The sequence below is a fragment of the Empidonax traillii genome, unplaced genomic scaffold (assembly GCF_003031625.1).
Source record: "Empidonax traillii isolate 1590-97213 ecotype Southwest subspecies unplaced genomic scaffold, ASM303162v1 scaffold201:size1909950, whole genome shotgun sequence".
NCBI classification, from domain to species: Eukaryota; Metazoa; Chordata; class Aves; order Passeriformes; family Tyrannidae; genus Empidonax; species Empidonax traillii.
The window spans coordinates 1,344,917-1,368,611 of record NW_020955394.1 but is presented as its reverse complement, the minus strand read 5'-3'; the positions used below and the strand labels follow the sequence as shown (position 1 = coordinate 1,368,611).

At 38.5% G+C, this 23,695-nt stretch overlaps 1 protein-coding gene across 4 annotated transcripts in view; it reads left to right on the top strand.

Annotated features, from left to right (window-relative positions):
- Positions 1 to 23,695, top strand: part of ADAMTSL3 (ADAMTS like 3) — a 177,984-nt gene that overhangs the window by 76,881 nt on the left and 77,408 nt on the right. For 3 of the 4 annotated variants that reach the window (XM_027887039.1, XM_027887037.1, XM_027887036.1), the window contains exons 4-6: positions 5,277 to 5,404; positions 7,360 to 7,405; positions 14,351 to 14,587. In XM_027887039.1, coding sequence (XP_027742840.1) covers positions 5,277 to 5,404; positions 7,360 to 7,405; positions 14,351 to 14,587 — 411 coding nt within the window. Of the gene's footprint in view, positions 1 to 5,276; positions 5,405 to 7,359; positions 7,406 to 14,350; positions 14,588 to 23,695 lie in introns of those variants that run through there. The other variant, XM_027887040.1, reaches the window with a different exon arrangement.

Genomic DNA, 23,695 nt, shown 5'->3' with positions numbered 1-23,695 from the left:
ATATATCAGGAAATGTCCTGAAATCTGTTGTAATGAAACAAGTGGAAGTTTTTAAGCTAAAACCAGGCAATGCAAAATCTCATTAATTCTTATTTGTCTGGAAATATGTTTTGACTGTTCTTCTATTTAGTTGCTGCCATGACCAAAATAGCTTTTCCTAAATCTGTAAACCTGCATTCTACACCTTACTTAGATTGTACAAAATAGAGGTGTAAATCATTTTTGTATGTGACCTTAGCAGTGAAAGAGATTTCTAGTACAGTTTGTCGAAAAGTTCTAGACATAACAGCCAGAGTTAGAAGTGAAGGATACAGTTCTGAGGCTCAATAGCATATCCAGTGATTATCTGCAAGTAAATACTTGTTCTTTCAGTTATACACCCTGCTCATGGATACAGTCAACAGTGCAATTTGATACCTCTTCCACCAAGTGTATTGTCTGGAAAGAAGAATCTGGGAAATGCATCACAGAGCTACTCAGGCAGGATGTTTTCCCTTCAGTGCCATAATTCCTTGTGCTACCTCTGTTTGGAGTTGTTGTAGGTATGAAGAGAAATAAATGGCACAGTGCAGAGCTGTGCATGAAGGTTAGCGAAGAGCAACAAAACCTTATGATTTGGAAGACTCCAAAAGTCAGGATAGTGTTAATAGTATTTATGGGTTGTGAGAGTGGGAAGAAGCAATGCAAAGGAAATGCTTCATCTCTGTTCAAAATCCCATCAAGGATGAAATTTACTCCTGGGAGAAGGGCCAGTACTGAACTTGGAGTATTGCTTGATTTAGGCCTTCAGCAGTACCAAAGTGGTGTTTATACCCTTCAATAGGCTCTTTCCCTTGGATGAGTTTAATCTGAAGAATCTAAATTCTGCATGGAGAAATTTAAAGCAATGTGTTATTAAATAGCAATATGCTATAGCTGTGCCAGTGTAACTCCTTTTGGGGGTTCTCTCTTGGAGTTTGGCATCCCTTTGTGAATTAATACAAACCACTTTGATAAGAAGTCATGAGAACAAACAATGCATGCTCACCCAGAGAGCTGCTCTGGCATTAGCATCGTAGCAGATATGTTGGTAAATATTCCTGCATATCTAAGTCCTTACCTGTAATGACAAAGTCTTACTTTGTGAGCCACATCACTCTAACCTTTTGAATAGAGCATTTTGTGTATCCATCCAGCCCTAGGCATGGTCTGCCTCACATTGGTGTGTCTGCTGCTCAGAGGCTCCACTGAATCTCTTCTAGAGCTTGACAGAACTGGGCACCCTGCTCTGGGGAAGGGCTCAGGAGCATGTCCCAGGGCAGGACTGGTGGTGTGATACGTACAGAGCTGAGGGACTGTCACCTAGAGACTCTTGCAGATAAATCCCTGTGTTGGATCTCTCTTTTTCATTACACGTACTATTACAATAATTACCATGTGTCATAAGCTGTGTACTTGCCTTATGTTTGTGTTTAAAGCAAAAATGTATGCTAAAAAGTCTGGAAAACAAACATTGAAGGTATCAGAGCATGTCTGTTGAGAAGCTGAATCTTTGTTACGCCGAATGCTAAACATTTACATATCCAAGCCTTATGTAATGGATGTCTGAATAATAATAAAACTGCATAAACTGACCTTAGTTCTCTGGCACCACTTCTCCTTTGAAGTCTGCATGACCAAATTCAAGACAATTATGTCATCCTTCATAACAGCCAAACAAAAGTTTGGCCAAATATTTTTTTTTTTCTTCTCCATTTAACAGCGCTGTGTTTGATTTTGGTAATGTGTGTTAATGTAACTGTTGTTATTTACTGGCTGTTGCAAGTGACAGTAAAAATCCCCTTGTTTTCGATTAATGATCAGCCCTGGTAACATCTGGATTTCATTTATTTTACCTCAGTGCCCACTTCTGCTGTACTCGGTTACTTTTAGTAGTACACTGCAAGGCAAGTACGGCCTGAAAACACACTCACACAAATACTGTGCAGAACACGGTGTTACAGTATGTGCCCATATGTGACAGAAGCAAAACAGAGCCCTGGACAGAAGGCAAACTGGCACTAACACTTTCCCCTCTGTCCAAATCTACCAATGCCACACTTCAGTAAAGTTCTCTGTGGACAAGGCTGTCTCTGTCAGAAAAGGGTTGTCAGCAGAGACTCAGATTGCACATTACTGGGCCTCAGACCTTGAGGAAACCTTGGCAGGCTGTCATCTCAGTCTTTGAGGCTCTGTCTGTGTCACTAAGTGCTTCAAAACTTGGAGTTTATTTTCCCCTGCCCCCTGATTCAAGTGAACCTTGCCCAGGTCCCTGTGAAGTGCTGTAACTTTTTTGCTTTCAGAATGGATTATAGATTAGGCTGAAATATTTTGAATCTGCGTTTATCATATAAACTGGATTAATTTTTGCAGAAAACCTTGTATAGGCTTTCGCTATTGCTGTGTTTCTATTGTAACCCTGTTGTTCACACATGGTGCAGCTCCCACAAGCAGAGTTGGATCCAGTGTGATGCCTTTCCCCACCTAGTTCTACATAAAGAGCAGCAAATCATCTAGGTTGTGTTTATAACCAGTTTAAGTTATTTTATCTGGGTTCACTACAGCACTGTGGCTCCATTACCTCGTGGGTGCATGTGCACATCCACACACGTTTGTTCATGCTGGTACATACTTTCACAGGGACTATGCAGAATAATGTGTTGGACTTGATCTGTTGCAAAATAAAACCACTAAAGGAAAAATGCTATTCTGATATGGTTCAAAGCTTCACTGCTGACCCGTGTCAGAATTATGACTGAAGACAATAAAACCATGAAAAACTGAAGTCAAGAAGCAGGCCATGAATGCAGTCCAGACCTACAATAATACTCTTTTTTGTCCAGTTGTAATTAGCTCTTAATTTCTAAATGTGTTTCCAGAGTTTTGTTGTTTTAAATCATGGTTTTGATGATATTTTCTTTATTTCACTTCAATTAGGTACCATGGTGTAGACAAATGTAATATGTTGAATTTATGAAACTAGACAGCTTGTAAATCAGTATTATTTTGCTAGTAAATTACTAAGCCAGTGCAAGCTGCTTTTAACTCTTTCCCATGGGACAAATAGCTTGAACTAGCTGGAGTTTAAATCAACACTGTGGGCACTGAATTAGTCAATGATTCTGAAGAAGACTTTGTTGGCATAAAGTTCTGCTTTGATCATCATAGTATTTACAGCTTTTTAATTAGCTACAGTTCAGAACAATGGCTTTTATCAAAGCAGTTTGGGAAATGAACAATTGGACTTTGTTTAAGGCTTTAGATGACATTCTGTCTGTTAATATCATGTGGCTGGTTTTAATACAATGATGAAGTTAGGATTATTTTAGGCATTGTCACTGCTTTGTCAAAAGAAACTAGCTGTTCTAAAAAAGAGTGGCACATATTGCTTTTTTAATATAATAGGTTTATACGTTTCTTAACATATTAAAACCCAATCATTTGCCTTGGGCTTGCAGAAGACAAAGTAATTTTGCACCCATAAATTTGAAAGATTTGACTCTTGTTCTTCTTGACTTATTTTCATGTGCTGAGTGACTTGTTGGGGAGCGCTGAGCTCTTCTTGTTCAAGATTTAAGGCAGTTGTTCCATTTTCAGTGTCAGACATTTCAGAGTTGGCTTCTGATATAAAGTAAACCCAGAACCAGAGTGAAAATTCCTCAGGGATCTTGGCAGAGCTGGGCTTGATCATTTTTGGAATGGTAGATTGGCCTAAGTTTGCTTTTAAAGCTTTACGGTAAGTGTTTGTAAAATTGGTAAACCTATGAGAACAAGAAAGTTAAGGAACCACTAAAGTATTTAGACCAACTTCTGCAATTCAGTGTTCAAATGCAGATGCTTATTGTCTAACTAGCAACTTTTTTTTTTTTTTTTTGACAAACTGACCACTGAATTCAATGAGAATAAAAATTGGCTGTAAATAGTTGTTTCATTAAAGTTTGGATTAGATCTTCGTGTTCTCTCATTTGCAGTGCTGTTGGGGCAGAGTAAATATTGGTCAGTGTTCTCTGTCACCTGAGACAGATGACTCACTGCCTCACTTTTATCCACAATTTGACTTTGATAATGATGCCAAAAACCTTTACTTTATTTTAGTGGTAACTTTATGTGCACACTCTCCCCGCGGTGGTTAGAGAAATGGGTGTAATACAGAATTCTAAAAATCTTAATTTCTTTATAACAGGCCCATCATATGCTGGACATCTCTCAAAGAATCAGTGTTTGAAATTTCAGTATAAAATCTGCACATGCTTTTTCAAAAGAGAAATTTTAAAGGTTACAGGAACAGATGAATGAATGTAGGATGTAACTGGAAAAGCTGCTGTACAGTTGTAGTGAAATCAAAGAAATCTTGGGGAACTCCTGGATCTTGGCTTTTTCTATGTTTTTTTTTCATGAAGAAAATCATAAACCAAAAGTGTTGTCTTAAAGCAGGCCATTATTAAATAATCTGATATATATATTGCTTTTTTGATATTGAACTATTGTGTGAAGCTACCATGTTCTAGGATGTTTTGAGAATTTTCTCTGAGAAATGTCAATTTTTTCAAACAGAATATAATGCAAGTGAAAAAAAGAGATTTTTGTGGGATCAAGCAGAATTTTGGGCTTTGTCACAAATTTTTCTTTTTTATATTTATGGTGCCTGATATGAATGCATTCAAAGTCTCTGTAAGTGATCTTAAACATCAATCAGTGTTTAATTGCTGTAGCCCAGTAATATCTAAGCCTTTTTCCCTGATCTCTTTCAACTTAACAGCACTTCTTGTAATGAGTTTGTATTCTTGGTTTGCTTCTCTGATTGTAATTCTGGGCATGCACTTTACGAAAGATTTGAGGGGCTTAAGTTCTGTCCTGCTGCTGAGACCAGACACACCTGAGGAGACTGAAAGACTTAAGTCCTGGATATGAAATTGCCTTGGTCAGGATTTTGGAAAGTCCAGCAGCCTGCTCAGAACGTGGTGCCTGGTCTGCCTGGTTGAGATGAGTTGTGCAGTTCCTGCACAGCATGTTGAACATACAGAGCCGGGGAATGGCAGTGTGTTCAGGCACAGGAGCTCCTTGGCAAAAGACAACTCATCAAAAACACTGTGTCTTCAAAGACTCTGCTTTTCTCCTGTGTAATTATTATATATAAAAATAGTAAATGTTAGATACTGAGAATAAGCAGCAAAGTAATATAATTGATACTATTAATGCCAAGCAGTGAAACAAATACTGAATAATTTTTTTTCTTCTTTCCATTTGTTTTTCTTCAGAACTCCAGAACTACCCGCTCAGATGAAGACAAGGAAGGTGCCTGGGATGCCTGGGGGGCCTGGAGTGATTGCTCACGGACCTGTGGAGGGGGAGCCTCCTACTCCTTGAGGAGATGTTTAAATGGCAGGTAAGCCACATGCTTATATACAATATATATTTATTGTTCTGCAGCTCTGCCAGATTTCCCAATCCTCTGCTGGTCGCTTCTGAAACCAAGTTCAGTCTGCAGATAAGTATTATAAAATACTGGTTTTAATATAAGTTTGTAATAGATAAATAGCTTAGGCTTCGACTGTTACAGAACTTAAACGTTATGAAATGTGTTTATGGAATAGCAGGAGTGGTTTATTTTGTACAGTCAAATATAGAGAGGAGTCTCCATCACTGTAAATAAAGCAGATGGTGAGCTATCTGCATACAATTTTCCCTCAGTAGTAAAGCTGTACTAAAACAGGACTTGTTGCTGCAGTCCTAAAAGTAAGGGTAATGCACTAGGCCTGCAGTCAGGCAAGAAGAGATCCCAAACACCTTGGAGGCATCTCTGCTGGCATCCATAATTGCTTGTTTTACTTGAATTATTCTTAAACACTTCTAAAACTGCTGATTATGTTTAAAGTTCTATATAGTTGAGACTTTTTAAGTTAAATGCAGTATCAGCCAGAAATTCAGATTTTCTTCAAGGCTTGTGGTGTGATGTTCTGTTTAAGTGCAAACTGCATGAAATACAGACCTAAAGATGATTGATTAAAGCACCGCCTGTTTCTTTTAGTGCAAAATGCACGAAGATCTTTGAGAAAAGTCATAGTTCCAGCAAGAAACCTCAATATTCTACCAGTGTGTTAGAGACTGTGAAATGAGCTCAATAAATTTTAAGCAGTATAAATTCCACTGCGGTTTTATTAATATTTTTAATGTGTTCCCATGTGAAAAACATGTGTTTTCTATACCTTGACAAAAGTATAGTTAAAAAGTTTTTTTTTCTGTGTTTGATTGTTGCAATTTCCAGGAAATGCACAATTGTGAAACAAAGTTTTCACATTTGTATGTATCATAAATATTTTTAACTGGCACGTTGTGACACAGTCTCACAAAAGATAGGAAGTTTGAGACTTGTAATATCTTGAGCTTGAAGAGTTGTACCTTCAGCTGAGCTGATTGAATTCTTGCTCGAGGCATCCACTGGTTTATCCTTTTCAAAAGCTATTTTTTAATCCCTCTCACATATTATAGTAAAAATATTTGCCATTGATTTTCATGCAAGACGTGGAAAATTTAGTCCTAGAGCTGTAAATTAGCAGCTATACATTGACACATTCTTTAATGTAAGACAGGTCTTTCTGGGATGAAGAGATTATTCCAAAACACTATTCCTGATTTTAGAGACATCACTAATTATAATTTATTGCCCAGTCATTTGAAATATGTTTCCAGTTCTTTCAAGGGCTTGATTTTGCCAGTCTTGAGATGAGGAATATCTTACACTGTGCAAAGTGCTCATTCCTTATTGAGAAGTTTGGCAGTGTGTTCCTAAAAAAAGTGTGAAACCCAACCCCCCTTTATTTATGAGACCACAATAAATAACTATGACTCTATTATGTGCCTGCTATTTCAGCTATTAACAACAGACTGAGGAACTGAATTGCCTGGATTTCAGGATTCACATGCATTGGGCATCTTAAAAATACATGCAGTCCATGCTAATTATATTTAATTTAAAATTATTGATTAGATATTCTGATCCCCTCTACGTTACATTCCATTTATTAGAAATAACTTTGCTGCAATCAGCATAGATCGGCTTAGGGATGCCTTGTGAAATCTTTTTCACAAAATAAATGTGTTTTTCATAAGGTTGGCAGTAAATTGGGCTTACAGGGAAAGTCACACGTTCTTTGCTGAAGAGAGACAGCAGTGTAACCTGTTGAATCCCCAGACCCTCTTTGTGTTTGAACTTTGTAGTTTGAGCTCAAATTATGGTAGGGCAGTAGCAATAAAATTCTAATTTTCAAGAGAATAACTAGCTGTAAAACGGGGTTCTGTTTGGCTATTATACAGTGTAACCGTTTTTATTCTGTTTTTTAGGAACTGTGAAGGTCGGAATATTCGATACAAAACCTGCAGTAGTAATGTGAGTCTGGCCTTTAATCCTGTTTTACTTATTCAAACAATGTGTTGGAGTTTAAGAAATACTGCTTCTTATTTAAAACCTTATGGTGCATAATTTTCTTTCCATCGTTATTACAATTTTTAAACATTTCAGTCTGCATGACACCCTGAGGTCTCAAACTTAGACTTCCCAAATGGACATTTTCTTTTGAAATTACAGTGCCAATTGTGATTCAGGGTGTTTTATATCACTTATTGGGAGAGTTACACATTTTGGAGGATTAACAAATCAGTTCTCATCTTAAACTAGCAAGTGCTTTTCCTGGGGGTGCTGTCTTTTAGATGAAGCATTAAACTGTGCTCTGGATCATTTGTGATCATTAATGGTATGGTGGCACTCTTCATGTCAGCAAAGAGGTTAACTGCCTTGGTCCCTTTCAGATCTTAAATAGCATAATTATTCCTCATGTTCCCTCTGCCTGAACCCAGATCTTTATATGTCTGTGTGCAAGCACACGCACACTCAGGTGTGCTGGCAAAGACGATTTCCATGACTGAACATGAACCTGGAGTTTTGACCATACAGTTGCTGTTCTGTGCTGCAATCACATTTTATTTTTACTGACGTATTTTATGAGAAGCAGTCACATACAGCAAACTTCATGACTTGTGTTCCAGTGATTCGTAGCGATGCTTTGTGCTGCTTAAAGTGCTGCTGCCCCTCAGCCCAGGTGTTGTTTGTTCAAGGAGTGCAGCTCAGGCAGGACTGTGCAGTGCCACTGATCAACATAAGCTGCCTACAAGCACTATCATTCAGGGTAGTTTATGGTCAGCAGTCACCCCTTTGCACAGCTTACCTTACAGTGCAATGTGACATTCATGTGATGCTATTTCAGAAAAAAAGAGAGCAGGTAGACGAGTAAAGCACAATTTTTAATTTTTTTTTTTTTCAGTTTGATTAATGTGCTGCTGCCTCTGTGAGAAAGGCAACAGTTTTCACAGAAATACCCCTGAAAAGGGAGACCTGACTTTGTTTTGGGTTGTATTATACCCAGGCAAGAGCTGGTGATTGTCACTGCCAATCCCATGATTTCTGCCAGCAGCAGGCAGCTGTGGAGTATGACATGTTCTCCTTAGGAGGCCTGACAGTGGAAGTTGCCCAGTAAATATGTTGAATCAATGCATCTCCTGGGAGAACTGACCATTCCCACTCTTCAGTTTACCACACCTACAGTCTCTGGTGTGCCAGTTGGCTCCTGCCCTCCTTGAGAACAAGGCTTGCTCACACCTTGAATTGCTCTAACACTCCACTCCTCAGTGTTAGATGAATTTTACACCACAGCCACAGTTTCTGCTGGCAGAAGTCAGGGGAAGTGATTAATGAATCAGGCCCAGTGCATGCAGAACTGAGATTCTGGAGACCAACTCTGTCCCTCGCCATTTCAGAAGAAAAGGCTCAGCAGCTGGGTGCACAGTGGGCTGAGCTCATCCATGAAAATGCTACCTGCAAAAAATACCATGATCTTTAAAAGCCATGTGATAAGCTATATTGCAGCCAGTCAGGATGTAAACAGTGAACAAACTGCCCCTGTAAAATCTATTTGCTGCATTGCTTAACTAAATATCTAGTTGTAGGCATCGCATGCAGTAACAGCTCTGCCTGCCAGATCCTTGCACTTCCCACAATAGCACAGACAGGTCATCAGAGTGCACCTCGGTCCTTCAGCAAAAGGACTGGAGAACTACCCAGTGTACAGAAACAGGAAGATGGTGAGAGCAATTTAGGCATGTTTTCTGCCCCAAGTCTGCATATTTAAGCAGAGGTTTACGTGCTTTTAGTACCTGTAAGGGCAGTTGTGGATACTGTTCATTTTAAGGTTTGGGCAGTAAAACTGATGGAAATGAAGGCCCTTTATGCTTCAGCATAGAGAAAATTAGGATGATTTCCATATCCTCTCTGAACTCCCAGGGAGTTTATCTGAAGTCACTGGAGCCTGTTTTTTAACTTTAGGAGTTAGTTTAAAGTGATAAGTGGCAGGCATCTTGTATGTGAATCTGTTTGAATTTATGATGATTCAAATGGTAATTTCCAGACAGGAAACTGCCTTTACAGTTCTGCTTTTGGGGCATGTCTGAAAGGGATCAGATTTCCATTTCAGTTCAGATACGGTCAGAATCTCTCAGGAATGGTTTTTCCTAGATTGCGGATCAGATAATGAAGAACTGCCAAAAAAAAAAAAAGTATATTTAATGAGATTTCCACTGTTAATAGAGTTGATCCTTGAAATTGGCGTCACTGAATTCAAATCCCGTCTTAGATCTGACTTAACTTTGAAACAAGGCCTTACACCTAATGTAAACCTGGGACTACTAGGCCAGTTTAGTTTCAAATTGTATAATTTTCCCCAAAGTGTTATTCCTAATGAGTGCTTCTCACTTTAGGAGTAAAATTTTAGTTTGAAAATTAAGAGTTTTTACTAACTTCTTTCCGTATTAGTAGGTATTACTGGTAACCACATGAGACATTCAATATAAATACACGGTGTAAAGCTGTCTGCAAATGTAATTTTGCTACATGATACATTACACCACTAACATCTATATTGGGGAGTACAAATGAAGCACAGCTTAATATGTGTGTCATTCTAATGAAAAGAACAAGAATCATTTTACCAGAAAATTGGTTTCATCTGGATTTGTAATAGAATAGTAGTAAGTTCGTTGAACTCACGCATGGTTCCAGAATAATATTAGTGATATTTCAATCAAAAAATTAATTCAAGGTCTTAGCAACAAAATAATTGCTGAGATTAAGGCATATGTATAGCCTGCTTATCTTTCTATCATAACTGAGGTGCATGATTTCTTAAAACTGCTTTCAACCTACAGAAACTTTGCAGAAATAAACTATTCACTGTATGTTGTTCAATGAGATTTTTAGCTTTTCTTGCACCCCTTTTTTTATATCTCAATTTTTGTATATAGTGTTACATTCTAATGCTATGAAGTGCACTGTGTGGAAGTGTTTAAGGTAATCCTTTAGGGTCCTATTCATAGAACAAGTTATTTGGGCCATTTCCCTATAAATTTCACATTCTTATGTGCCAAAAAGTCTCTTATACATTTGCCAGAGTGATTCCTCTACAGTAAGAAAAAACACTGTTTTGTAAAAGATATCCCCATGTTTAATTCCATAATAAACATTTATTATGTGCAGATAATGCTCACACTTGTTCAACATATTCATCTGTAATTGTCCCAGCATCCACCTAACCAGTTAACTTATTCTCTTCAGAAAAACTTGGCTGAACTGTGTCTGCTTTAAGACTATAATATTTCACCTGGAGTTACATAGTTTCTAATCTATTCATTTATTTATTTTATATTTATAATGCTGATGCATTGTATGGCTCCCTTGGCAGGAGCGGTTTCTAGCTCAGGTATCTTGATTTTACTTAGAAGTGACCTGAAAATTGTGTAGGAAAAACATAGAACCTGAAGCTAATTTCAGAAAGAAAACAAAACAATGACTTCATCAGTTTTGGCTGGGTTTCAACAAAATGAGATTCAAAGAATAGAACTAGACAAAGGGCTAGACTTTCTTTGGTGTCATCATTTTTACTGGGAATTTTCTTGCTTTCTCTATTGTGCTTTTTTCAGTGGAGTAATTGTTGGCAAGAGCCACAGGGTCTGATGCAACCTTCATATTTTGTACATGAACATTGCCTACAAAGATACAGATTTCCCAGGTTAGCTTTGTTTTCAAAGGCTGAGAGTGCTCACTGCCAAAACTCAAAGGTACATTATATAAGAAACCAGTCCTTGAATGCAGTAGTTTTTAATCATCTATCACAAAACGAATGGGTATATATATGTGTGTGTTTTTAATCTACATGGTAGTCATGTCTGAAGCATCATTTTCAGATCTGTCTGTCTAATGTGTTCATAAGTCATGTCATAAATACAATTCATTCCACTGCAAGGTCTGGATGCGATTATTTTTGCCAACATTTCCGTGTTTTAGAACTCATAGATGTGTCTTCAGCTCCTTATGTGTAGTGTATGAACCTGAGAATGTCCTGGCCATGATTCATTGGACTGAGAGTAAAACAAAAGCTATTGCTGAAATGAAGAAATCTGGAAGAATCCTGAATCGAGTAGCAAAAATATTTAACAAATAAGAAAAAATGTGGAATATTGAGAGGAAAGAGGGAATGGTGGAATGGCTTGATGTCTGAAATAGATTAAGAACAAAAAGACACACAAACAGGATGAGGGTTGGGGCCCATGTATCGATGTCTGATTGTTTGACCTTGCCCACTTCCTGAACATGTTTCACCCTTGCCTACCTCTCACATCTTTCCTCCACCTTTTCCTTTCTATTTTTTAAACACCCTCTCACTTTTCTGACCCACTCTAATGGAATTAAACTGATGTTTGCAAGTCCTCTTGTTGTCTTGATTACATTCCTTTCTGTGCTTAGTTGTCTTTCTGTTTAAAATCCTTTCTTTATACAAATATTTATTGTTCCCAAGAAGACGGGGATCTGAGCTTGGTTGCCATCCAAATTCTGATATAATGCAAATGATAATAATTTCAGCCCTTTGGTATCCCTCTGTGATGCTCTTTTTATGCTCCTGCTTTTGAACAGAGCTCGAACATAAAGCAGGTGGAGCTGGCATGTGAATCGAGCTGCCAGAATCACTTTGTGTTCTTTGAAGATGCCAAAAGAGAATAGGGAGATGAGAATTCTCACTTGCTCTCAAACAGCCAGGAAGTGAATGGAAGGAAGGAGCTGCATTGTGTTGAATCAATGAGAAACATACAGTAACCATGGATTGACATCCTGACACTGTGGTGTTTGTGTCTTGGCATTGCATCAACACCCCGTGATAATGGATTGGAACAACAGCCTGTCAGAGCTCAGCTGAAGGCCATCACTCTGCCTGTTTTACAGATCACTCCTGAATTCTTTGTGATGAAAATGTAGCTGTGCATGACTGAATAACTCTTCTCTGAAACACTGATACTACTTTACCTGAATGTAACTTCCGCTTATTATTTTTATCCTTAGCTGCTCTTCTGTTTGTATTGGTGGAAGGGAACCATGTGGTATCCATATGAACTCTGAACTCCTCTCTGCTTTTTAGACTTGCTATTGTGGAAAATGAGAGGTGACAGATAAGTCAGAGCCAAATTCTGCACTCATTTACACCAGTGCAAACTTGGTGAATTTCTTGGGAGTGACACCACAGTAAATATGTGTGGCTTCACTCAGGATATGCTTGATGTTTTTAGAAGCTCTCTCTTGTGGGATTTTGCTGAGGTAAAACACTCAAAGAATTACAGTAACTGTAATTTCTCGGTCTTATTCCATCATTATATAGTTTAAAAAAATATGGCTCAAACTAGCATTATCCTAGATTAAAAATGATAGAAGATTTATTAGTATCATTCTGAGTTATTCTCACTGTAAGGTGTAGCACTAGACAGAGTTGAAAAGTGTTGCTGGGAAAGCTCAGTGAATTGTTCAGTGCCCAGCTGCAAAAACTTCACTTTTTGGTCAGAAGATAGAATGCTGATTGTTAGAAGGTATTTTATGTAGATGGCAACCAAGTCAGAGACCGTTCTAGGTTAATCTTTGCTATGGTGAAAATAAAACCCCAAACTAAGCGTTGGGACAATATTGTTGGGGCCACTGGAGTGAAATCCAAACCTTTCTCCTGTATGTTTTAATCGCAGTTCTGTGTAATGCACTTAATATTTCATGAGCGTTTTTTCAGGGAAGGTTCAGTTTGCTGATAAGGTTGAAGCCGTGTTTGGGATCAGTGTTGTTAACTAATACTTACTAATCAGTTCCATGAGTTCGGCTGACACATCACAATCTTTCAGTCTTCAATCCAATGAAAACAAAACTTTGTTAAAATCAGCCTCGCATCTGGCTTATATGTGCAGTTGGAATTCTTGGAAGAATATCCTTTCAGTCTGGAGTATGGACTCTTTGACACTGGACACACTTTCAAAGTCTGTAATGAGGAGATATTTGACACACCAGCTCCTTTGCCAGTACTTTACCAAAGTTGTTTTCAAATCAATCAGTATTCATCTTCATTCCTGTCACCATAGTTTAATATTAACATCATTGTTTGGGTGCAATGCTCTATGTAGAAAAAATATTTTTAAACGTTTTCTTTCAACCAGTTCTCATATTTGGCCTTTCCGCTGTTTATGCTGAGGTGCTGTGTGGGAAAAGGTGCGGAACTGTCTCATTAGAGCAGGAAGTGTATAATCAGTAGTTTCCAATTTGAAGTATATTTTATTCCAAGAAAGTAAGCCTTACCACTTCCATGAGTTGAAGGTGTTTTGTAATTAGACTAAAGGACTAAGCACTGAAAGTTCTGGTGTCTCCTCCTAATGCTCTTGTCCCTTTTCTAAGCAAGAATGAACAATTAATTAGAAAAATGTTTATTTCTTTATTCATAAGTAGCATTAATACCTCTTTCATTACTCTGACATATGCATTGATGAAAACAATTATAAAATCCTCAGAATTCCTTTAATGGGAAAAACTATTGAAAAGAGAAATATTAAATATGAGACATCTCATTATGGTCACTTAAAACATGTAGATTTCTTTAGAAGCTAGTTCTTAATACAGAACCAGATTTTATCTGTACTACATAGTGTCAAAAAAAAAAGCATTTTTAATTATCCTCTCATATTAGTTATGTTGTTACTACAGGAATATGTGTCATATTCTGTACTTGCACTGCAAGCAATGGATTAAGCAACATAAATTGTTTTAATATACACAGTGAAGCTTTGCAATGTGGCATATTTGTCATAGCAGATCAGTTCTTGAACCAAACCTGCCTGAATAGCTTCTGTGTAATCCGTCAGATAACTCTACTGCAAATGCAAAGTACTCCTTTCTTTTAAAAAAACGTTTCTCTTGGTTTTTTTCCAGGACTGCCCTTCAGATGTAGGTGACTTCAGAGCACAGCAGTGCTCAGCCTACAATGATGTCAAATACCAGGGACACTTCTATGAGTGGATCCCTGTGTATAATGATCCTACTGCACCGTGTGCCCTGAAATGCCAAGCTCTGGGAAAGAACTTGGTTGTGGAGCTTGCCCCAAAAGTGCTCGATGGTACTCGCTGCAATATTGAATCCTTGGATATGTGCATCAGTGGAATATGCCAGGTATGCTCATGATGTAAATCGAATCATGACCGTTGTTGTGAGGCACTTTGCTCATGAGTGGGAGCTTTGGGGTTATTTTTCATCTTTATGTATCAGTGTATTTTGGACATATCTGCCAGAACTGCCAAATGGGTTGTAGATTACTTACCTTTTCCTGCACACGGAACTACTGGACTGCTTTAGCCATGGATATTTTTATATATAAATGAAAGGTCAACAAAATTCATTCACTTCTATTTATGCATGTGAAAATTAACTTGGTTATTGTGGCTATAACTTTCTAGCCTTTAGTATGTCTGTCAGGGTGTGATGGAATTGCATAGCCTTCCGTTTCATTTAATTCCTTCTCTGAGTCTTAAGTGAACTCTGTTAAAGAGAAAATTGGATGTTTTGTGGATCCAGCCCAGAATGACAGGTGTGCATGTGTAAGTCTGTCTTCCTTTGTGGTGTGGATGAGTATATGTTATAATTGAACAAATTGACTTAGTATCTTTTTGCTGAGAATCTGCATTTCTAGATGTATTTATTATTTACTAGAACTACATTACTGACTTTACACAGTTGGTGTAAAAGCAGAAAGTTAAAATATTGAAGGCTTGCCAGCTTTGCCCATGTCTCATTGGCAAAGCAATATTGCAGTCTCGTTTTATGCACAGAGCAATTTATAGAGAATGGATATGTTATTGCAATTAGTTTTCTTTCTCTGCAAGTGGTTGTTGCTCTGTTAAATGTCTGAACCGTGCACGACTCAAAAATGCAGGATATGGCCCAGTGAGAGAAATAGCTCTGTTATAGGGGAAAATTTGACACATTTGGCAGAAGACTGGTGCATGGATTATAGCAACATTAATATATGATCTGGACCTTGCTGTGGGTTTTATGTGACTTCCATGTGTACTGCAGCTCCAATACCAGTCGTGTCAACACACAGTGCATCTGCTGCCTCTGGAACAGAAGAATTCCTTACAGAGAGACTGCAGTCATTGATAGTACCTTTAAGTAGGATATACCTCTGTAAAATTGGAAACACTTACAAATGATGTATTGCTTTTGCAATGTTCTTGGTGATAGAAAGTTTCACCCAGGAGAGTGTCACAGCCTCTTCTGGGTACATCTGCAGCAGCCTTTGCTGTCTGTGCCCATGGCAGTGTGAGTGTCATGCTGGATCTAATGGAGCTCTGGGTTTTTCAGAGGCTTTTGAGACTCTTGCCCAGAGTGCTGTGGGGTTTCCAGTGTCTCCCACAGTGACCTCAGACACCAACCATCTTTCACACATGTCATAAAATTCACTGTGCCTAGAATGGATCCAATTTTGTGAAGAACAGTTGAGAGATATATTTTAATGACTTTAATATCTCTTCTTAGCATTTTGTAGTGTTCATATGTGTATCTGATACCAAATGCTTGGAAATGTAAATAATCCATTTTTAGAACGAACGACGTAGTGGAGGAAGAAATAAATCATTCCATAAACAGGAACACTTACACTGTTGATGAGAATCAATTTCTTTTCTCCTCCCATTTTTTTTTCCATTATTTCTTCTAATTTCAAACAAATATTTTTCAATGTGAGATAACATCTTCAGGGGAAAAAAACCCCAAAAAACATGTTTAGAATGTGTCCTGTGTTGTGACTTATGCAATTTAATTAATTAATCATTTAAAGTCACAAACAGTTAAGTGTCTTCACTTACTTTCTTTAAATCACTGGCTATTGAAAATTTCTGGTTTTTAAAGGATTTATGTGATAATTTAGTGTTGGATAATTTTATCAAGGTAAAAATTTGAATTCAAATTCGATGAATTGAAATGAAAGGTCATTTGAATAACCTTTTTCTCTTTGCAAACTCTTTTGGGGTCAGAGTGAAAGGTTTCTTCTGACAGGGGCTGTGGGAGGCAGGGACTTGATTAGAACCTGACACAGAACTATCTGCTACTCCTGTTTGAGCAGGAAAAGAAAACAAATTCACATCTAATCATTTCTGGAAAAATACAGTTATTTAGTCAACTGCTGCTAAAAGTGAGACAGTAAAGTCATGATTCTCCACAATTGTTGCTGTAAGATCTGTCTGTTGGGTTCTGACATAAAATTGGCACAGCCTGCAAATAACTTGGCAAGTGTTTTTACAGTTAACTCATCTAAATGAGCACGTCATGCTGCTGATGTGGGTATCTTCACTTTTATGCCTGGGAGCACCAAAGAGTTAGTATAAGGACAGTGGTGCTGGTTTTACTCATTTATTGTCTCAAAGTTGACTCAACGTCCCCTCCTCCCCAACGTGATTTCACTTTCATTTCTGTTCTGGTTCTTGGTAAAGTAGGGCTGCATCACTAATTCTTCCTCTTATTCAGGCTTTCCTTGACAGCACGTGAATTTACAAGTGTGGTGAGTTCCTGTTGTCCAGCTTCAGTTCTGATTCTTTGCACTTCCCTTATCAAGCAAAATCCAACTAAATAAGCTCTGTCAAAGAAAATTGGGAGATGACAAAGTTACTCTCTGGACAGGAGGTGTGAGGCTTTATAAGAAGTGAAATCTGAAGATGGTGGAGCAGGGAACTTGTGAATGTTAATAAGATAGTTTGGAGTTGCTTGAGGCTTAACTCAGTCAAACCATTTGATGGTGTTAGAGTCTGCAACTGCCCTATTCCTGTTACCAGCACAAATATCTGAGGCTGTTGTGTTAAATGGGGACAGGTCAAAACTGCATTGCCAGGAGGATTTTCACACTTCTGATATTTTTTTCTGGTTTCTGCACAACTCCCCAAACATTTTTTCATATAATATGTTCCTGCTGTGCCCATCTGGATGTGGGTGGAGACATTCAGAAACATCTGCATGTCAGACACATGTGTGGGCAACATTTGCCCGGTTCCTCCTCCCGCTTTGGGGCCCTGCCTCTCTTTGGGTTTTGGTTTTAATTCGTGCAAACTTGCTCTTTTCTACCAGAATGCAGAATGGGGTATTACTTGTGCCAGTACCTGACATGGTTACACAGTGATAATTTTCCTAATATGGAGTAATGTGTTTGGACAATAACTGCACGCATCACCCAAAGAATCTGGAGTCCTAAGGAGCAGCCTGAGTAGTTCTGTCCTAGGCTGTCACAATTAGGTCAAAGATGATGTAAATCCTGCAGTGAACTTTCCATTTAGTGTCAGCAAGTTGCTTGTGTTCCAAAAAAGGCAGACACTACTCTGTGCTTTGTAGCATATGGCATAAATTTAGCTGACATCAAAACACATCCCACATGTCAAGTGGAGTGCCATCAACTTCTGCCATGCTAGTTCTCTTCTGTCACATGTCATCATATGGCGAGTAGGCATCACTCACCACCAAAGAACTCTTACACTTGGTGTAAATATCTGTCAGAGTTTTCATTGAAAACAGTTTCTGTAAGCTCTTAGAGGACTGTTGCACTTTTTTTTTTTTTTTTAATAAGCTTTGCTCATGCTTTAAACTTAAAATTACAGCAGATTACAAATTTCTTCTGAATCTTGACTCCTTTTTTTTGTGAATTGCTTTCTCAAAGTGGTTGTTTAAGGTGTTTTGTGTATTTTCTCTTTCAGTTCCTGGAGATATGTTTTTTTGCCTGTAAATGTGTTCAAGGACTGCCCAAGATGAACAGGAGATTTGGTGTGCAGGGACTTAGAAAGGAATGTTTCCTTTCCATCCAATGTTACTGCAGACATGAAGCTGTGTTTCTAACACGTGTTAGTCTGAGTAGGTAATTTTTGTTAAAAAAGCACATTTTTTCCAAAACGAACATTCACCGTCTTTTAATATTTAAAGAGTAGAAAAAAAAAATATCTATGTTACCATTTTGTCCTTTTCAGCCTTTAAACCTTGAGTAAGTGATTCATAGGAAGAAGTGATTTGGAGGTAGCTCTGTGGCAAGCCAGTCTTTATACCAAACCTGGCATTCTTTCTTGGGTACCACCAATTAGCAAATGCACAGAGTAAAGTACATTTTGGAGCTTGGAGGAATCCCTACATAGACACCTGTACTACATGTTACTGCACCAGAGCTGGGGGGCTGGACCCAATCCAGAAAGACTGTGGGAGTTACTCATGTAGATCCAAGAAAACTTTCTGACTCTTGGAGCTGCATATGAAAATCTTCCCATGAGCGCATACGTGGGACATAGGTCATAAAAGCGGGGACAGCGGGGAGCTCCAGCTGCAGTACAGCTGGGAGATGTTGGTGGCTCTCCAGAAGTCCCACTGGAAGATGGGGCTCAGCTAAGCTTGGTTTACCCACACAGGTCACATGTGTGACAGGTCACATGTGACACAGGTCACATGTGTGACCTGTGAATGTCACCCCCTGTAGCCTCACTAGGTTGGTTTCCTTGCCCGACGGAATCTCTTGGCACTCTCCAAGCCAGCAGATCGTGTGGCTGCCCTTCAAGGGCTGCACTTGCCCCCCTTTTAATGTCACTGTCCACCTTGACATAGTGGTTGCCTTGCAATGACAACTCAGAGGTGTGGTTTTACTGCTGGTGATAGTGGGATACTCTCAGACACCGAAATGGTCTTTGGAATCGCTTGTTTGTATTTTGCAGCTGCCCAGTGCTGATAGAAACTGATGTTTCTTTTCTGGTCTTGTCTCATTCTCTCTCCTACTGTTTCTTATGGAGAAGTATTCCCTACAGGGATTTCTTACTGTGTAAGTTTATCCTTTCTTGTCAGATGAGTAATGAATTTTTTCTGATCTCCAGTTTCTTATCTATATTTCTCTTTTCATAAGTGATTCTCTCTGCCAAGTTTTGTTTTGTTTAAGTGAGCTTTGTACAAGTGTGACTTTACTTCCCAGACTAGCAAGATCCTAAATCATGTGAGCGGTGACAGCAGAAAAACTCATGATTTGGGTGTCATCTTGAACTAGAGCCTTAGCAACCTTCACATCCCCCAGTGCTAACTTCACAAGGCAAGGCAGACTTGGCTGGACCCAGCCAGAAAAGGGGCAAAGGAATCTGATTCCATATATTGATTTCTTTTTCAAAAGCATTCTCACAAACAAGAAGTCCAGTGGGAGTTTGTGTCCTATCCTCTGACTGTGTGCATGTGTGTTTTTTAAAATGGAGACCATGTGGGAAAGGGTACTTGCTCCTACTGGGTGGTCCCATAATCTCTTAGCTCCTCTAGCATGTGACAGATCCTGTAGTAAGAGTTAAAGGTTTTGGAAACGCTGTTTTATTTGATGGAAGTGGATTTACAGAGCTGTGGAACACTCTTTAGCCTTTTGCCTTCAGATATAAAATGTTAGCAGAAATATGTGGAAAGTCTTTTTAGGAGCCCTTTAGTATGCAGTGAATTTTATGCACTTTATTTTTTTTATTTTCTGGTTTAGTTTTTTTTTTATTTTATTGCTTTACATTCTTTTCCTCTCTGTGGATGGGTCAGGAATTTGAACATCATGGAGTGTCTCTCCTCGTGCCCATCACTCTGACTTTCTTTACGCCTCCGTTCTGAGGTTTGCATTTTGACACACTTTGTCTTTACTTCCTGATTTCTTATCTGTGAGCAACTGAAAATGCTCCCACAGAGGAAGTTTTCTTACTCCCACCACCACTACTGCTCGTTCATCTTGGCAGCTGGGATTGTGGCTTCAATTGCTGTGAAGGGATGGGCTGGGACGCTCGCTGTTGGTCCTGAGCACATACACAAGGTCCCTGAAGGGGCTTTATTCTGTTTATTAACACATGCTGAAGCCTGTGTCAGCTTGGCTGGGCCAATTCTGTCCTGTGCTGGTTTGATTCCAGAGATGTGAGAACTCTCTACCACAATCAGGCCTTTGTTAGCTCAGACATAACTGGAGAGTTATGAGACAGGACCATGTGAGGACAAAATCATGACTCAGACCGAGATAAATCTTCAGTGAGGATAAACCAGAGTTTGAAAGCAGTGCTTGAAAGCTAAGATTCACACTACTTTTAAAAGTAAATAAAAAAAAAAAAGAAAGAAAGAGGTTACTTGCTTAATTGAAGGGATGCTCTGGGATCTCTCCCTCTGCTTGTCAGAATCAATTACTTGTGGATGACGAGCATGGGAAAGAGACAGTGGGAGTTTTTTCTTTATATTCTCTTTGGGGACACATTTATTTTGTGTCGAAAGAAAGTGCAAGCTGAAGTTATCACAAAGTGAAGGATGTGAACAGGGATTGCAGAATAATGAATAGATGGGCTTTGAATGGCAGCAAGGTTTTACAGCAGGGCAAAGGTACATGGACAATACTAATTGCAGGATTTTCACATGACAGGTTTTTTTACTTGTGGTTTTATTCCCATTAATTCCCAGAGCCATATTTAAAATTAATCATTTGTTGTGCAGGTACAGACATGCCTGACATCTGCCTGTGCTGTGATTTTGTGCTAAGACAAGCAGAGCAGGCGAAAAGGCAGCAAATAGCTGACACTGATGCAGTGAGATCTGTGCTGTGATAGCACATGCAACTGTGCAGTTAAACACACCCTTAATTTCTCTGAGTTTGGGATTTTGCGCAGTGTGTCTGTGTTTTTGGAAGTAGAAATCCCTGTTCTCTGAGCAACACTCTGAGGATTTTAATTTTCCCTGTTGAGTGATTCTAATAAACTGCAATAGAGATTTATCTTTTTGAACATGTAAGGGTTTTTCACTGTTTTCTTCTTTTACTAGTAAATGTTGAAATAAAACATGTTCTTTCTTAGTTAAGTCACAAGGCTTGAAGAAGATATTTCTGCCAGAAGTAATTCTGAGGTCTTATATTTTGTGCAATGCTGATAACCTTTAAAAGTATGTAGATGTTTTTGTTCCATTTTTATCTTAATTCTCATCTCTTGTAAGGGTGAAATACATAATTTGGTTATAAAAGCCCAAATACTGCCATCCTGCTGGCAAAGCAGTCAGAGCACATCACTGGATCTCTTTGGTGTAATAGTCAGCTTTCATTTTATATTTTGCACATCTTGACAGATTTTAAAGAGTGGAAACCCACTTGCACGTAGGCCACAAAACCTTTGCCACCCTTCAGCAGATCAGCGGTCCAGCCAACACAGGATTCCCTTGCTGAGGTATTGCTCTAACAGATCTGTGGCCAATTTTAAGGTAAAAACCACCAGGCAACACATACTGGGATGATTACAGACTTTTCTGCCCTTGAGGGAAAGAACCTCCTGTATAACAACTCGATCACATTCTTGTGAAGAAATATAATTATCATCTCCATTTGTGCATTCTGCAGTGCAGTTCCTTGCTCAGCAGGAATACAGTATATCTTTGACATTTTAAGCACATTGGGCACTTCCCCATAAATGGTTTGCTGGGTTTTCTGCTTCAGCTGAATTTCAGTAAATGCCATCTATGTGTTTGTGTTAAAATCCCACTAGCAGATTATTCCATGAGTACAAGTGATCGTGCACATCCTTGGAAATAGCCAGGCCAATGGAAGCACACAAATGTAAATACACCCAGAGTAGCTTTCAGGTGGGTTTTCCTGAGCTGCCAGTCCCTCAAGTAAACATAGAACACTGCAAAACTTAGCTTATCATTTTAATGGAACCACTGATAAATGAGAATCTGCGTCAATAACAAATTTATTACTCAAAGTAGAAAATTATTTAATATTTAACATATACATTGCTGAAAATCGAAATGGTGTGTCTGCTAAAGAGCTTAGTCTAAGACATGGTAGGTAGAGAAATAATGGCAGTAGTGCAACTTCAGTTTTAATGTTTCATAGAATTTATGTATCTGTCACAAATAAAAATAGCAGTGATTTATTCTTTTGTGGCCACTTCTGTTAGGAGAACTCAGCATGTTTGTTTTTTCTGGCTGTACCTGGGTCTTTGGCTCCAGAGGACCCTAGAAAGGGGGAGCCAATTTCTAAGGAAAAATATTGGATATAATTATCTATATTGCTGTATACAATTTCATGCTTGTGACAGTAAAAATGACACTTAACACTTAGATGGTGCTTGTTATGCACAGATCTCTGGGTTTAATCATGTTTCAGACGTTTAATCATGTTTCAGACAAGTATTTTTATTTTGTAAGGAGTCGATGTGTCTTCTGCTTCTTTATTTGAGGTATATCATCTTGAGTTGTTAGCATCCCAGAAACAGTTTTTATTAATTGAAATGTAACATTTTTATAATTGACGACTCACTTCTGTGGAATGAGTTCCACGAGAAAAGGTACTGTGCCTGTTCTGGGAGTGCCTGCAGCTGTGAGTGAGTGGTCAGTTGAGGTAACAGCACAGGTCAGGAGGGCTGAAGCAATGGTCTGGCAAGCAAAAGCTGAAATTTTAAAACCTGATCCTACATCAGGCTCTGCATTGGCAGTTCTGGTCCTTGTTTGTACTTATGTTTATGAAGAGAAGTCTGAAGGGAGGGCTGGGATTTTCCATGCTTTGCACTGTGGTGCTTTTTTGCCGTATTCAAATTGCAGTTAAAGTTCTGTCTCCTTTAGCCCTGTCCATTTTCTCATCATAGTTAATTATAAACATCTTAAGAAAGGAAGATCCTTGGATTTAACAGATTGCACTCAGACCTTCACAAATTGAAATTAACGTGCTACATTAATTTCTTTGTTTAAGTCCAATTCCTCAGCTGGAACCCTACAAAGTGAAGAAACAGCTGTGGGAGCTTCTGAGTGATTTTTTGGATTCATATTTGCAAAACTATTTGTAATGTTCCGTAGTCACTTCTACCATATCGGCAGCAATTTCATTCTTGTCTTTCATCTATATTACTGTATTTTATACCCTGACCTTTTGCTCTTCCTTTGCCTTTCTGAACCTGCATGAACTATTCTAAGCATGCTACAAAGCATTTAACACCCTTCAGTATTGTCTTTCACAATAGCACTGCCATGATAACATTTAGAAGTTCATTGAAGCAGACAAGCATTTTGTTCACTGCTTAGCCAGATGCTTTCTATACAAGCTGCTTGTGAGAAAGCAGTATTCTTCTTTTTCAAATTTCTTTTTTTTTTTTTTTCCTTCATAAGAACATAGACAAATAACATGTTCAGGTTCTGTCCAAAAATAATAATGGATCAGACACCTGTTTCTGAAAATAATCTCGTCATATCCGAGTTCATAGATACCCCATCATGGACAACTTTTTAAAT